This window comes from Embiotoca jacksoni, unplaced genomic scaffold, assembly GCF_022577435.1.
Source record: "Embiotoca jacksoni isolate LCO1_2020_lvr unplaced genomic scaffold, fEmbJac1.0.p SCAF_49, whole genome shotgun sequence".
In the NCBI taxonomy this organism is placed as follows: Eukaryota; Metazoa; Chordata; class Actinopteri; family Embiotocidae; genus Embiotoca; species Embiotoca jacksoni.
Genome location: NW_027185402.1, coordinates 2,276,506 through 2,290,252, shown reverse-complemented (window position 1 = coordinate 2,290,252; position 13,747 = coordinate 2,276,506). Strand labels below are relative to the sequence as shown.

At 44.0% G+C, this 13,747-nt stretch overlaps 1 protein-coding gene across 9 annotated transcripts in view; it reads right to left on the bottom strand.

Moving 5' to 3' along the window:
- LOC138210886 (adhesion G protein-coupled receptor L3-like) overlaps nt 1-13,747 on the bottom strand; it is a 153,808-nt gene that overhangs the window by 20,895 nt on the left and 119,166 nt on the right. For all 9 annotated transcript variants that reach the window (XM_069170240.1, XM_069170242.1, XM_069170243.1 and 6 more), the window contains 4 exons: nt 12,901-13,110; nt 10,510-10,730; nt 4,212-4,278; nt 1,752-1,843 (listed from right to left, as the gene is read on the bottom strand). In XM_069170240.1, coding sequence (XP_069026341.1) covers nt 1,752-1,843; nt 4,212-4,278; nt 10,510-10,730; nt 12,901-13,110 — 590 coding nt within the window. The remainder of the gene's footprint in view (nt 1-1,751; nt 1,844-4,211; nt 4,279-10,509; nt 10,731-12,900; nt 13,111-13,747) is intronic.

Genomic DNA, 13,747 nt, shown 5'->3' with positions numbered 1-13,747 from the left:
CAACAAACCAGATGACCTTGAATCTCTTCATTGTTTTGATTTTACAACCCATAATCTTGTTTTGATTCGCTCTAATTCGTTAAAAACAGGAATTACTGGTGCCATGATGAGAAGAAGAAGAAGAAGAAGAAAACAAAACAAATATAATAACAGAAAACACAAAAAAAGAAGAAAAAGAAGAAAAAACAGCTTCAAAATTTAGAAACTTTTTTGCTTTCACGAGAACTTTTTCTCATTAAAGCAACACTATCTTGATAAAACTTGCATGATGAGTCAGTTTATTATGGCAACAAGCAACTACAAAAATGATCTGTCGTCGCCTAAAGCCTCAAGCATGAATGTAACATAGAACATAAATATGTAGACATGCTGCGGGGAGGTTTTATGCATTTAAAAAAAAAAAAGTTTGCTTTGTTCTGCTTATATACTCGTGTATTCACCGTGTGTGTGTGTGTGTGTTTGTATCAGTGGCTGTCAATGGCTTGGCTTCGGACTCAATAGCAGACGTGTGGTGTTGGCAGACTGAACCGCGGAGGTTAAAGTATCTGACAAGGCTGCCAACACCAAACTGACCGGTACTCAGCCAGAGCCCAGCTTCTGTTTTCTTACTCCACAAGAAACAGATCTTTGTCATGGTGGCAGAAATACGCTGTTATAACATGTGTGGATGAGTTTACTGACTCCAAATGTTTATTATGATGTCTGACTGCTGTCTTAGAACAGCAGTATTTACAGTTTGTGTGTGTGCATGTGTCCCACTTGCATAATACTTAGTAGTAGTAGTAGTATCTGCCTCAGTGCCAGTTCATTGTTCAGTTTTGATTCACTCTCCGTGCGATTTTAAACAGAAGGATTTTCTCATTATTCCGCAGGGACATGTGTACTTTTACTGAATGTACACACACATACTGCACCTCCAGATATCTGGCCTACAGTAAAGACTTTTCTTCTGAAGCTTGAATCGAAACTTTTTACCAGATGAAACTTGTCTCCAGTTGCCTTTTGCTACACTGACATTCATTTCACCCGCAGAGTAAATGTACAGCAAAGTAGTTGAACAACTTTGAGCAATTCTGTAAACACCAAAGAAAGTTCGAGTCATTATTGTCCCTCAAGCTTTCATATTATCTGAAAGCAGACAGGCATAGGAAGATAAACAGAGTGAAACACACGCACACAAAGAAGGCACACACACACACACACAAAATGAATATTCATCAGCGGCATGTTGACACCAAGATAACACCAGGTCAGGTCTGTCAGATTGTCTCCTGGCCTTTTCCTGTGCAGACAACAGTGTTTTTCAGATAATGATGGAGACGCAACAGAATACCTGTTTGATTTTAACCCGCACTGACACAACCTTTCAGCATAATGGGAGGTGCTTACCTTGCAGCCTCAGACTCCCCGGACCCTTGGGTTGGGTATCGACAACCGTAAGTGCTTTTAATTAGGTTTCAAAACATCAAAAGGGGAGAAGGCAAGATGAAGCGAACGGCTCGGAAACAGAGGTCGCAATACGGAGCGCCATCCAAAAGCTGCTCTCGAACCCGGAGGTCTTTATATCAAGGAAACAGGAGGAAAAGTCGATTCCAGCGGAGTCATACTTGATGCATTTCTGCTGTCAGAGCATTGGAAGCGAACCCATCTCGCTCATACTGAAACATTTCTTTCTTCTGCAGCAAAATGTCACGAGCGACGCTATTTTTGGGAGACTTTAATGGATATCTGTTTGATCTGAGTGCTCTTACTTGATGTTGTCCAGGCAACCGGAGTCTGGTTTCAAAATGGCTGTGTGATGGAACATCTTGTAGAGAGCGATGCCCAGGAAGATCACATTGAGCTGGGGGAGAGAAAGAAAGAGAGACACAGGACTGAAGCCTTCCTGTTTCTTTACCATTCATTTTAAATCGGGGCACTTTGTAGCACAAAGCTGGAGCACTGCAGCCAGACTCGGTTTCCCACTTTGCCAAACAGAGCGCAAAATCCAATGAAACCTCTGTGGTGATACAACGGCCTAAACAGGACCCAGTGAGACAAGACAGCTGCATACTTGTATGATGGAGCCTTTCCGTCTGATTTACTCACACTTGTCTCATCATATTCACACTCAGAGGCAACCGCGGGGAATTCAAGCCACCGCTGCTGCTTTCTCGTAAAACAAATATTTGGAGCTGCTTGAAATTTGTGAAAATGCAGTTATAACCTCGTGTCTTCAGGTCTGCCACAGGCAATGGGAGTCTGAAGGTGCTGTTGTGTCTTTTTTGATGTAAGCTTAAAACACAGTTTTTATAGCAGATTCTGTGCACTGAAATTAGATATCATATTTGAATGTAAAAATACATAAACTGAGAATACAATTATTTGGATTACATGTTTTGGGGTTTGCAAATCATACCTCTTTGGTTGTGAGTCAAAAACCAAACAACAAAAGTTTTTGATTCGTTTTCCAAAGTTTTTGAGTCACAACTGGAGGTCTGATTGGAACCAAAACGTTTTGTGACACGAGCGAACTTCAGTCAGTGACTAAAACCAACAAAATCATTTTATTCTCAGTTCATATGTTTTTAGTTACAAACTTGATTTCTGATTGCGAGAAATTTACTCATAAAACATTTTTTTTTTTAATTGGGTAAAAAAAGACACTAAAGTAGCTTCACATGGCAGCCTTTAGCTTATTAGTTTGCATCCCTTTCCTTCTCCTTGTGTCCCCTGTTTCTCTTCTTTTATTATTGTATTTTTTAAAAACAGATTAGTGAGTAAAACTTAAAAAGCAGAGACAGAAGTTGAACTTCTGTTTCTACATTTGCTGAACAGTCTGCAAATTAGCTGAAAAATAAACAAGTAGCCTTATGTTTTGACTGCTGGATATCAAAAAAACAAAACTTGAATTAAACAGACCCACTCTTGTGTATCTCATTATTTTCTTTCCTCTGAGTCAGTAATCACTAAAATAGAAAAAGAGTCAATTCTGGTCACGGTATGCAGGACGGGAGACTGTTGAAAAATTACACCTCAAGAATGACAGCAATTAGTAGGAGTACACTTACGTTACTGCTGTTTCCAGGAAGCATGCATCTAACATGAGGCGAGAACCTCCAAAACAAAACGATAAAAAAAACAACCCTGAACACGTTACAAAACCTTTGGCCACACCATCACCACATTCCCAGCAGTAGAATTAGATGTGAGCTCTCGCCGTCTTTCCAACATAGATATTCTTGCGTGTGAGTCTGAGAGAGAAAGGAGTGAGGCATGAGGCACACAGAGATGTATTGTGAATGATTACTCCAAACTGGAGCGTGAAAGTGCATTATGGTTGTTTGGATCTGGCAAACAGATCGTAACTGGGCAGTTGGAATAACATTTTATTGTGATTTTTTTTCCGTAAATAATCCGATTAGACAATCAAACTGTCACTTTTTTGTTGTTGTCAGGGATATTTATAAGTTGCTGATACCCAATATTTATTATCATGGCTGATTGGTGTCTTGGAAAATTGGAAGAGCATCTCTGGTGACAAAGCAGGATTTACAGCTTGGCACTGCCGTAAACACTTTGATGAACACCAGTTTTATATCAGATTTAAAACAGTTGGATCAGTAAATAAGCTCTTTTAAAAGAAAATGAGGGCTGTCCTAGTTGGGAAAGGCACAGAAAGTCTGTGTGTGTGTGTGTGTGTGTGTGTGTGTGTGTGTGTGTGTGTGTGTGTCCTCCTTGCATAAGGCATGTGTATCTGCACCCAGAGCTGTCTGTGTGTGCCTGTGAGGTTGGAGATGGAAAAAGGTAGTGGAGTTGGAACGGGAACAAAATCAATCATAATCGCAGTGCGGATTACTCCAACACTGCATACTGAGCAGAGTTCACTCGCTCTTTCTCTCTCTGGCTCTCTGTCTCTCACTCCACACTACGACTACCCCCCCTCCCTCCCTCCCCCTCCCCCTCCGCCCTCCTAAAATTGTCTCAGCCGGTGACTGCTGCAGCAGGGGTGACAAACTGCAATATATTCTCTACAGCCCTCATTCGTTTTTCTGGACGGCTCCGTGCCCGCCGGTGGCATATATGCTCGACAGGGCAGAGAGAAGAGGGAGATAGGAACTAGAAAAAGGGATCTCTGTGGACCATTTAAGCGACGACCCGCAGGCTAAGTAGGGTTAATGAGTAGAAGGGGTGGGGGGTGGAGAGGGGGTTGGGGGGGTGGGCACGCTTACCATAATTATCAAGGTTGCCGGTCCTATGAAACTCCAAATGAAGTACGTGTCCAGGCGAAGCCAGCAACTGCAATGAGAGAGGCAGAAAGTGAGAGGTGAGGGGGGATTTGAAGGAAGAGAGGATTGTGAATATGTTAAGAAAGTGTGTGTGTGTGTATGTGTGGAGGGAGGGGGGGGGGGGTCGGGGATTGGGGGAGGGAGGGAGGAGGGGGGTGGTTTGAGGTTATAGCGTTATTCTCCTGCTCAGAGGATATACATCAAATGGGTGGCTGCGGTGACACGGAGGAAAAGGCACTTCAAAACACAGACCGTCAGTCATTATGACCATCAGTGAGAATCTGGAGGAGAGGGAGCTTTCAATGTTAAAGACATAATGATGGCCTTTCATAGCCAAAACAGGTGTACTAGTCAAAAGTAAAAGAGAAAACAGGAATAGGATGTAGATACCATGGTTCGACAGAGTCAATGGCCCGATTCAAGTTTGGGCAGGGTCAGTTGGCGGGCTAGTTGTGGCCTATCAGTCTACGGTGTGAGCGCGTTTAAGACGACGTCGTGAAAATGCATCGTGATTCGCTGAAATACACTTGAGGAAGACAAAAGGTCCGCACGAGTCCCAGCACACACACGAGTCACACGTCGCTCCGCCCGCCGGCACAACAAAATCTTCCATCTGTGGGACACACCGAGATCTCTGAGCGTTGTCTCATTCCTTGACACGAGAGTTAATTATTAAGTCCACACTCACGAAGATGTTATAATCATAACTTCCGTTCTTACATCATAAACAACCAAAACCAAAAGTAACATCACTGTTATGAATTATGGAATAATTCACCAAAATGATTTGTCTGCGAGGACAGTGAAAATGTACAAGGGGCCACCGAAGCTCTGACCGACTGGGTCAGTGGGGAAAGAATGTTAAGTTGAACCCTGGCTATATCTGCAAAGGCTGCCTGACAGAGACCAGAAATTTAGCTCTTTTCTGTTTCAATTTGTCGGGTTAAGGTGGCAAATTACCATCACGGACGATAATTTATGAATGATTCAATTAGGTTCCCACTGAATCCGAACTGTACCACTTCAACGGAATGAGATTGACCTTGACCCCGACAGACATGACCACACACAGTCCTTAAAGCACTCAACAAAGTGTCTTACATGTTCGTGTTAACTCTGATGACTCTGTTGGGCCGCTATAATTATGTCAATAATGGAATCACATGCTCCCCCGACCCTACACTTCATATCAAAACAATACAGAAAGTCAATTCTTCTTGCCAATGGAAACTAAATCCAGACCAAAAGGATCGGGGCCAGTGGAAGGTGACAGGGCTCCTTTGAAGTCACAAAAGAAAAGAAAAAAAAAAAGAAAAGAGGAAAAAAAAAAATGTGATTCATGACCTACGGTTGAATTATTAATCTTTTAATCTCCGCTGCTGCAGCAGACAGACGCCTCCATTTTTGGCCACTGGAAAATTACAGTTCATACAGCGGCGTTGTCATTCAGGCTGACAAGAGAGGGAAAATGGAAGTGGCAGAGAATTAGATGTAATTCAGGAGCATTTTAAGGCGAATTGAAGTGTTTGGGGAACTTTAGAGGAACACATTATTGGGCTTTAAAAAGTGACAGCAGCAACAAAAAAAAAAAGAGCTGGAGATAAAGATGCCACGCAAATTACCCATCTGTATCTCGTGAAAATATTGCTTAAAGCAGTTGTGAAATGTATGTAGAATTTCATTTTCTTTGAAATGAGACCTATATTAATATCATGCAGAGCAAATGTGATGGCATTATAATGATGATGTTATTCTGGTACCATTTTCTCAGAGGAAAAACAAACAGTATTTACAGCAATAGCGCCTAATTCGCATGAAAAAGCTCAGCTGCCACCGACAAGTTTGCACACGTTTCTATTTTTTTTTGTCCCCCAACACCTCTGAAAAACAGCAGACAATACTTTGAAAACAAGAGAAAATACTGTATACCAAGTGACATCACAAAAATTGACTGCTCCTTTGCTATTACTGGGACTTGATATGTCTCCCCCTCACTGGTATCAATGGATGAAAGGAGGCGACACAGAAAAACACATATGGACACACAAAACAGTGAACAAGCGCAAACAAAAGCTGAACAACATGCAGAGAAGCGTGGCAGCTCATCAAAGCACTACGCTCCCAATGTCGCTCTTATAAATTATGCTGAAGGATCCATTGTTCGTTTTTTGCCGTCTTCTTCTTGAGATCATGGAAAGATTTAAAAGACTTGGTGGGCGGCAGGATCTGCGAGCTGTCATCTTTTCTCTCTGCCTCGTCTTCCCTCCCCCTTCTCCACTCGTGTCATGTTTGTTTTTGCCTTTTTGGTACGCAGCTGGTTTTGTCTTCCCTCCTGGCGTGCTACTTTTTTGCACGATACAAATCAAAAATAACACAAAAAAAAAGCAAAATAAAGGTTGTCGTGCCAACAGCTCGTGCTCGGTGCTCTGGCATTTGTGCCACCAATCTGCACTGAGCTGACACATGCTGTCCCGAGAGCCGAGGCAACTTAATCTCATCTCGGCAATGGAGACGGTCATCGGCGTGACAGTGAGTTGATGACGAAATGTGAAATATTTGGGCCACGAAGATGACCAGCGGCTTTTGATTCAGTCGAAGGCCCGGAGGCACATCTTGCCTTTAACCTTTAAGAGGTGTCTGGCGCGTGTGGTCATATTATATCAAAGGCAGTCTGGGAAATTTGGTGTTATGGAGCAAAGTTTCGACGAAACTCTGATTCGTTGGCGTCTTGTGCACGCCTCGTGAGACAAAACTCCTGGATTCAAGCTAGTCTGTTTTATTGCTTTCCAGAGATGGTTTCTCAAACTGAATAATTACAGCACGTCGAAACACTAAGCTGCTCAGGTAGCTCGGTCTCCTTCTAAGCAAGATATCCACTGAAAGAAGATATTGATGGAGTCGTGTATCTTTACGATTTTAGCACCGTGTCATGTGTTAAAACTTTTGGAAAGTCCAGAGAGCCACACAAGTGAAGTGTTTTTTTTTTTTTTTTTCTTAATCCCTGTCCGAATTAGCATTCATCCAGCGAGCACGGGAACGTCTCACCAGACACCAGATTTTAAAACTCTGTACGTGAAATAAGAGTTTTATCTGGTTTAATTCTCACGGGCTGCCGCATGAATGTACCTGATGCTCATTTAGTTGTGAAAGTCCTGCCGTATTGGTTTAAATAAAGACGTCCATTCCGCCAAATTTACTCCAAAATATGACGAGATACATATAAACACGGCATCCCTTCAATATATGTTGCTGTACTCCAAGTCTGCTCACAAAAAAAAAAAAAAAAAAAAATCTTCCATGTGTGGGTCCTGTCAGCTTAAACAACCTCAGATGCTCAGCTGTAGATAGTAAAGAAAGGCTCGGCTATCATCGATGTAAAGAGATGAATGTCTTTTTTCCAGCGCACAGAAAAGGCACTGGCATCGACCAACGCTGTGGTCAATAAGACAACAACAGCTCATACAGCGGTCAAGTAAACACGGTCGAAGATTTGCTTGCAAACAGTAGCGCTGCTGGCTAATATCAAATAGAAGTAAACAGCCATATTGTGTATTTAAAAATAAAAGAAAACGGCCTTTAAATGTTTTATCGGAAAAGAAGCGCATATCGGCATGTTTGTTTGGGCTCAAGGATGCGTGCTACAGTTGGGTAAATGCAAACTGTTATGCACAAGAAAACTCCATAAGAGGCCTTCTGCCATATTCGCCGTTATTCTGCGTGCTCAGTGGAAAAGAAAGAGTTAACAGACAACTGTAACAATAAATAGATTACTGCAACTAAAAGGTAATTCCACCTCCTGAGCTTACAGGTGGTTTGATGTATCGCTTTCACGAGACCGGAGAAACTACACAGGATCACACCCTTGTTTTGCTGTTCTGCTCGCTGAGCGGCCTCACTGGACTACAGCGGGGTTATCGTTTTGCTCAAGGGCACATTTAGAGTAATGACGGAGAGGAACTGAATGGAAATCCCGCTCAGATCAGAGATTCCCGTTTGATCTCGGGCCTCGCGCCGACCTTCGGGCTGCGGCGGCCCTCTTTCATGCGCTCACTTATTGGGAGTCACTCGACGTGGCTTCATTCATCTGCTGCAGCCGGGCCACCGCAACTCGTTGGGTTTTTTTTTTCTGCTCAAAGCGACACCACCTCCGATAACGCCTGCCACGGCGCCGAAAATCAATTTGCGGCAGAGCCGCGCGCTCCCCTCCAACCTTCTGACATTCACCACGTGTCGCACCTTGTCCCTTCCTTCATCCTTCACACGGCTGCGTGTAATTGTTCCACCGGTGGCAGCCTTTAATTATTCACGTGATGCCAAAGCTCGGGCGGTGGCGGCTGTCACCGCATCCATCATCAAGAACTATAGCTCCGCCGGTCTACAAACGCACCATCTACCAGTTGATGTGTGCGAGCCACATATGATAAACATCTCAGAAGCAAACTGCTGATGCTGGTCTTCATTATTTTCAGATGGGTTTGAGATTAACGGAGACGGATGGAGAGCGTCCCCCCCCCCCCCCCCCACCCCGTTTGGCATTATACTGCTTTATAGTATTTCAAAGAGAACGGAGCTGTGGAAATTACACTGGGAAACACAAAAAGGCCGTCTGCGTTACTCTCCATCTTTTTCGTTGATCTCCCGTCGCTTTCTCTCTCTTTCCATCGCCATCTCGACGTTCGTTACTCAAAATGCTGAAGAAATGAACCACGATAGGCTCATATTCTTCCAGCAGTACCATCTCCTCATGTGAGCATTTTTCACTGTCAAGACAATGTTAATTCAGCAGTGGGGGGTGGGGGGGGTGGGAGGGGGAACGTACGCCCTGAGTAACCGTTCTGCGTCATTAAAGCGATAGCTATTGGAGCGTCATGTGTGACATTATTAAAACCCCTCAAACACAACACAAACCAGTTTTCAAGTCGGGCGCAGTCTTTCCGTGGATGTTCCCTCAGTTTGGCGTTAAAACAAAGTGTCCGATCCCAACAATCCCGCCTGAACATGTAAAAATCGTTGAATAATTTCCATAATACGACGGGCGATCAAAAAGCTCAGACACTGTTCCTGCTGCACAGCAGCACACACATGAGCGTGGAGCAAGGGGAAGGAGTTGACCTTCGTCGGCAGGTATTCCAAAGTCTTGTCGCTTGATTAACGCCGGCACCTTAGTTCCCCGTGTTTTTGTGGCATTTTGGACGTTTGCAATTTCTCCATGCGCCTGATACTTAAGTAGAGATTTTTTTATTTTTTTTTGGTCAAATTATCGGGAGACAGAAAGTAGTTTTAGGGAGCGGGAGCGGTGTCACTCTGAAAAAAAATGAATTCAGGGTGCAAAACCTGCAGATGTCAGAGAAAACCCACCTGGTTGTGCTCCTGACCCGATGAAGCTTTTTTTTTTTTGGGTCTCGGTCAATGACGTTCTGCCCCTCACCCGGATCGTTGCTTCATCGCCATAGCAACTGAATCATTTTTTTTTAAGGATTTCACGAGTTTGGCACGAAAATTTGACGCTCGCCCTCTGGTCATGTCCATAAAAACAAAATCCCAAATGCACGGAGACCAGCGGTCAAACAAACGTGTGCAACTCAGGTGCTGATGTTGATCGAGCCATCGAACGTGGAAAATGTACTCACAAGGAGGAGCGCTACCCCCCCTGCTTCATGCCTGTCCCGCCGCTGTGCACCATTCGCGTGCGAGAGGAGCAATCTTTGAACCTTTTGATTGCCCGACATACAATTATTTTCTTTCAAAAGACTCTCCCAGCTGAAAACACCCACATGGTTTGAACTCCACACCTCTAGTTTAAAAGCAGCAGCAGCCTTTTTTTAAAAGGGAAACAAAAAAAACTCGTTACTTTCTAGGTTTTTTTTTTTTACGACGCTTATTGTCAAGCAATAAAAGACATTTTACAAACGTTTAGGCTTGGCGATATTGTCTATTGACCGGTGAATGAGTCCTGATGTGTAATTTGTTGGTGTTTAGAGTTAACCCTGGAACGATTTGTTTCGTATGTGGGACCCAGAAGCTGCCCATGTAAAGTAACGTATAGTTTTGAATTGTACTCCGGGGAAAACAAATCGAACCCAATCATTTCTAAAAAAAAAAAAATAGCCTAAAAAAACCCCAAAAAACTGGCAAAATGTGATTTGAACATCCTGCCGCGAGGACAGCCAGTCGTTCCGAAGGCTTCGGGCGAGACTGCGAAGCCCGGTGCGCTCACCAATCCGGCTCCGCGTGTACTCACACTCGATCTGTGCCGTAGCTGCGGTAGTCCACCGCCGCCGAAACGGCCACGATCAGAGCGGGGACGCCGTAGCCCACCAGGTAGAAGTAGCGTCTGCGCGAGTGCTCGCTCTCGAACACCTCCACCAGCATGATGTAGAGCTGCACGCCCTCGAGGAACATCCACGTGAACGCCGCCAGGAAGAAGAAGTGGAGCAGGGCGGCGAAAACAGCACAAGCAATCTGGGAAGGTTTCGTGAGAAGAGATAAAAGTCGGGGGGGGGGGGGGGGGGGGAGAGGGAGGGAAAGGATGAGTGATTTTGAACATTAAAGATCAGAGACTATTTGAAATCACTTGTCTTCATTAGTTTCCTGAACGTTGCGTGAGGGCGTCGTAACGCGACCGCGTTGAAACCAAGCGACTGCCGCCGAGCAGCTTTTTCCTGACTTCTCCCCCGTTTTGTGTCTTTCTGACAATCAGCGTCGCTGAGCTTTGTTTGGCTGACGCGATCGGACGCCCGCCCGCCGCGACCGGCAGAGGGAGGCCGCAGCCACCGAGGTCTCAGTCTGCCGTCGCTGGCGTGGATGAAAGAGAGCTATGAAGAAGCGAAGTCGACGGTCCAAGAGCCATTTGGAAGTCCGCCCCGGCCGGGTACATAATGCAGCCCGCCGCCACACTTGAGCCGGACGGGGGGCTTGTCTGTGTACAGACATACGGCGGGCTGTCATTTGCATGTACGCGTTCGGCCGCACACGCGTCCTTAACAAGGATAAGATACAGTACTTACATTGATTGATGTAATTATTGGCACAGTTGAACATAACTAGCGTATTTTGTCACTGAAATGGATTCAATTAAATAGCTAAAAGGTTGAGTGGATATTAATTGCAGTCCAGGAGAGCGATCTTACAGCCGGGCTGTGAATCATACCCATAAAATGTGATGGAAGGTGGAGGGCCAAAGCATTGCCTCCCAACTTCACAGGGAGTTAGCTTCGCGGCTAAACCATGTCCTGTGATTTTTTTTTTTATTTTTTAGTTCTGATAGTTATCGTGATATTTAAAGAGCAAACTATTTTTTTTTCTTTCTCTGTGAAGTCTATACTCATCACCTGCGCTTATAACACAGCTGTGAACTGGTATGTGGGGAATAATCTGGATATAAACAACGACAGACCGTTAGCTGTGATGTGTATTCCAGTGTCTGACCCAGCAGTGCAACACTAACTGTGTGTTCTGCCTCATTAGCAAGCAAAACCCGGCCTGATTGCAAGGAGGTGTAGGTGGGAAGAAAAAAAAAGAAAAGAAAAAGCCCGCTGCTGACCTGTATACATGTAATGACTCCACATTTCTCTGGTGTATGAATATCGAGCACACACACACACTTGAAGATGACTGTGCGGTGACAGCGTGTTACCCGAGCTGAGCTCTTACAGCAGAGTAATGGCATCCAAACTACAGTTATTATCCTAGAAGGAGGTTTAGTGTATAGAAGTGCTTAATCCAGATTAGTCTGAAGTGTTTGCAAATTGAAAAAACTGCAACAGGAGGTGACTGCGGGGTGAACTGATGAATTCACGTCAGTGAGTGTGTGCAATACAACGGCGATGCAGATACGAGGATGTGACAGTGAGTTGGCGGGTGTGGGTGTGTGAGCACGAGAGTGTGCTTTTAAGTGTGCGTTTGCTCCTGCACAACCATGGGAGGGTGCATTTGTTGAATAAATAGCATCCAATCCTTCTGCTTTCAGTATTTGGTATCTGACAGAGACTAAAAAGTCAAGGGCCACTGGCACTCACTGGGAGGCACCACTCACAGCACGGCAGGACACCAAAGGTTATATTTTCTCAACAATATTTTAGGCTCTCGAATCTAGAGAAAAGATGCTGGATATCCTTCAGTGGACGTTCAACCACACACTTGAAATACACCTTTTCCCGGCGAATAGAAGAAAAAAGACACAGTGGAAACTGATTGCCTGCTTTGATTAAAACAAAACTAAGATAGTACCTCCTTATCAGCTAAGTTTTTGCATTTTTAAAGTTACAACATTTTTTGCAATCTTTAAACATGTCCGATTAACTGGTTTAATTGGTTTTAATTTAACATTTGAGACTACAAATGAACCTTGATTTGCTCAATGTTTTTAATCTTCCACTTAAAGGTACAGTTTGACATTTTGGTAAACACACTTACTCATTTTGTTACCTCGAGTTAGACAAGAAACTATAATAAATAATAATATATATGGAGCCTTCACTTAGCTAAACCTAGCATAGTAACAACATAATCCTATTGATACATTATTTTATTCGAATTACTTCAATGTTTTTCAATGTGAAATTGCCACCAACACACAAATTCACACTTTAACCTGCATGCTAAATCCCTTCACCAGCAGCGAGACTCTTACCGGCTGGTCGCCCCGGTTGATGCCCACCAGAAACAGGGACTCGGCGATGAACAGGCTGATGCACAGGTTCTTATGGATGGTGTTGCGATCACTCTGGAGGCCGCGGAAGAAGCAGAAGGTGAAGAGGCTGATGAGCAGGCAGACCAGTGAGAGGAGGATGCCGACCCAGGTGATGACATCCAGGAGCATGTCGTGAACGGGGTCGGTGTTCTGCAACGCAAGCGATGACAGGAAGTGGTCAGTAATTGGCTGATCTCAGAAAAAGCAAGTAATCGGGAATATTTTTCTTGTAATTGTACCCTGAAACACATTTTGGTGTTTAAACACGAGTGTAAGGAACAGATCACGTACGTATTTCATATTTATGTATTTCATATTAACGGGTTCACATGAAGAGCAAAAAACAGACAAATAACAATCAACTGTAAAAAGGGTGAAATAAATATGACATTAAAAGACCATTTTATCCAATCTAAAGCTTTTTTTTTCTTTTTCATTATTGTTAGTTTGGGGGCAACGTGCACTCACCCCACCCTTCAATAAAGCACTACACATAAGTCACAGGTGGCAGATATGAATCATTAATTAGTCAGCGCGAATCAATCTAAAATGCCTCCCTTTTGTTTCCTTTTGGTCAGACAACAAAGTGAAACAAAGCAAGCAGCCCAAAAGGGCCACAGGTGTCGAAGACCAGCACAACAGGAATTCAATCAAACCGAAACATACTCAATAACTTCCACTGTTGCTTTTAGATAATTTGCTCTTTTCGGATAGTAATTTGCCACCGCAGCTGGTTTTGGGCAGTAAAAAGCCTTTTGCTGACAGTAAATTTGTGGCTTTACGGGAG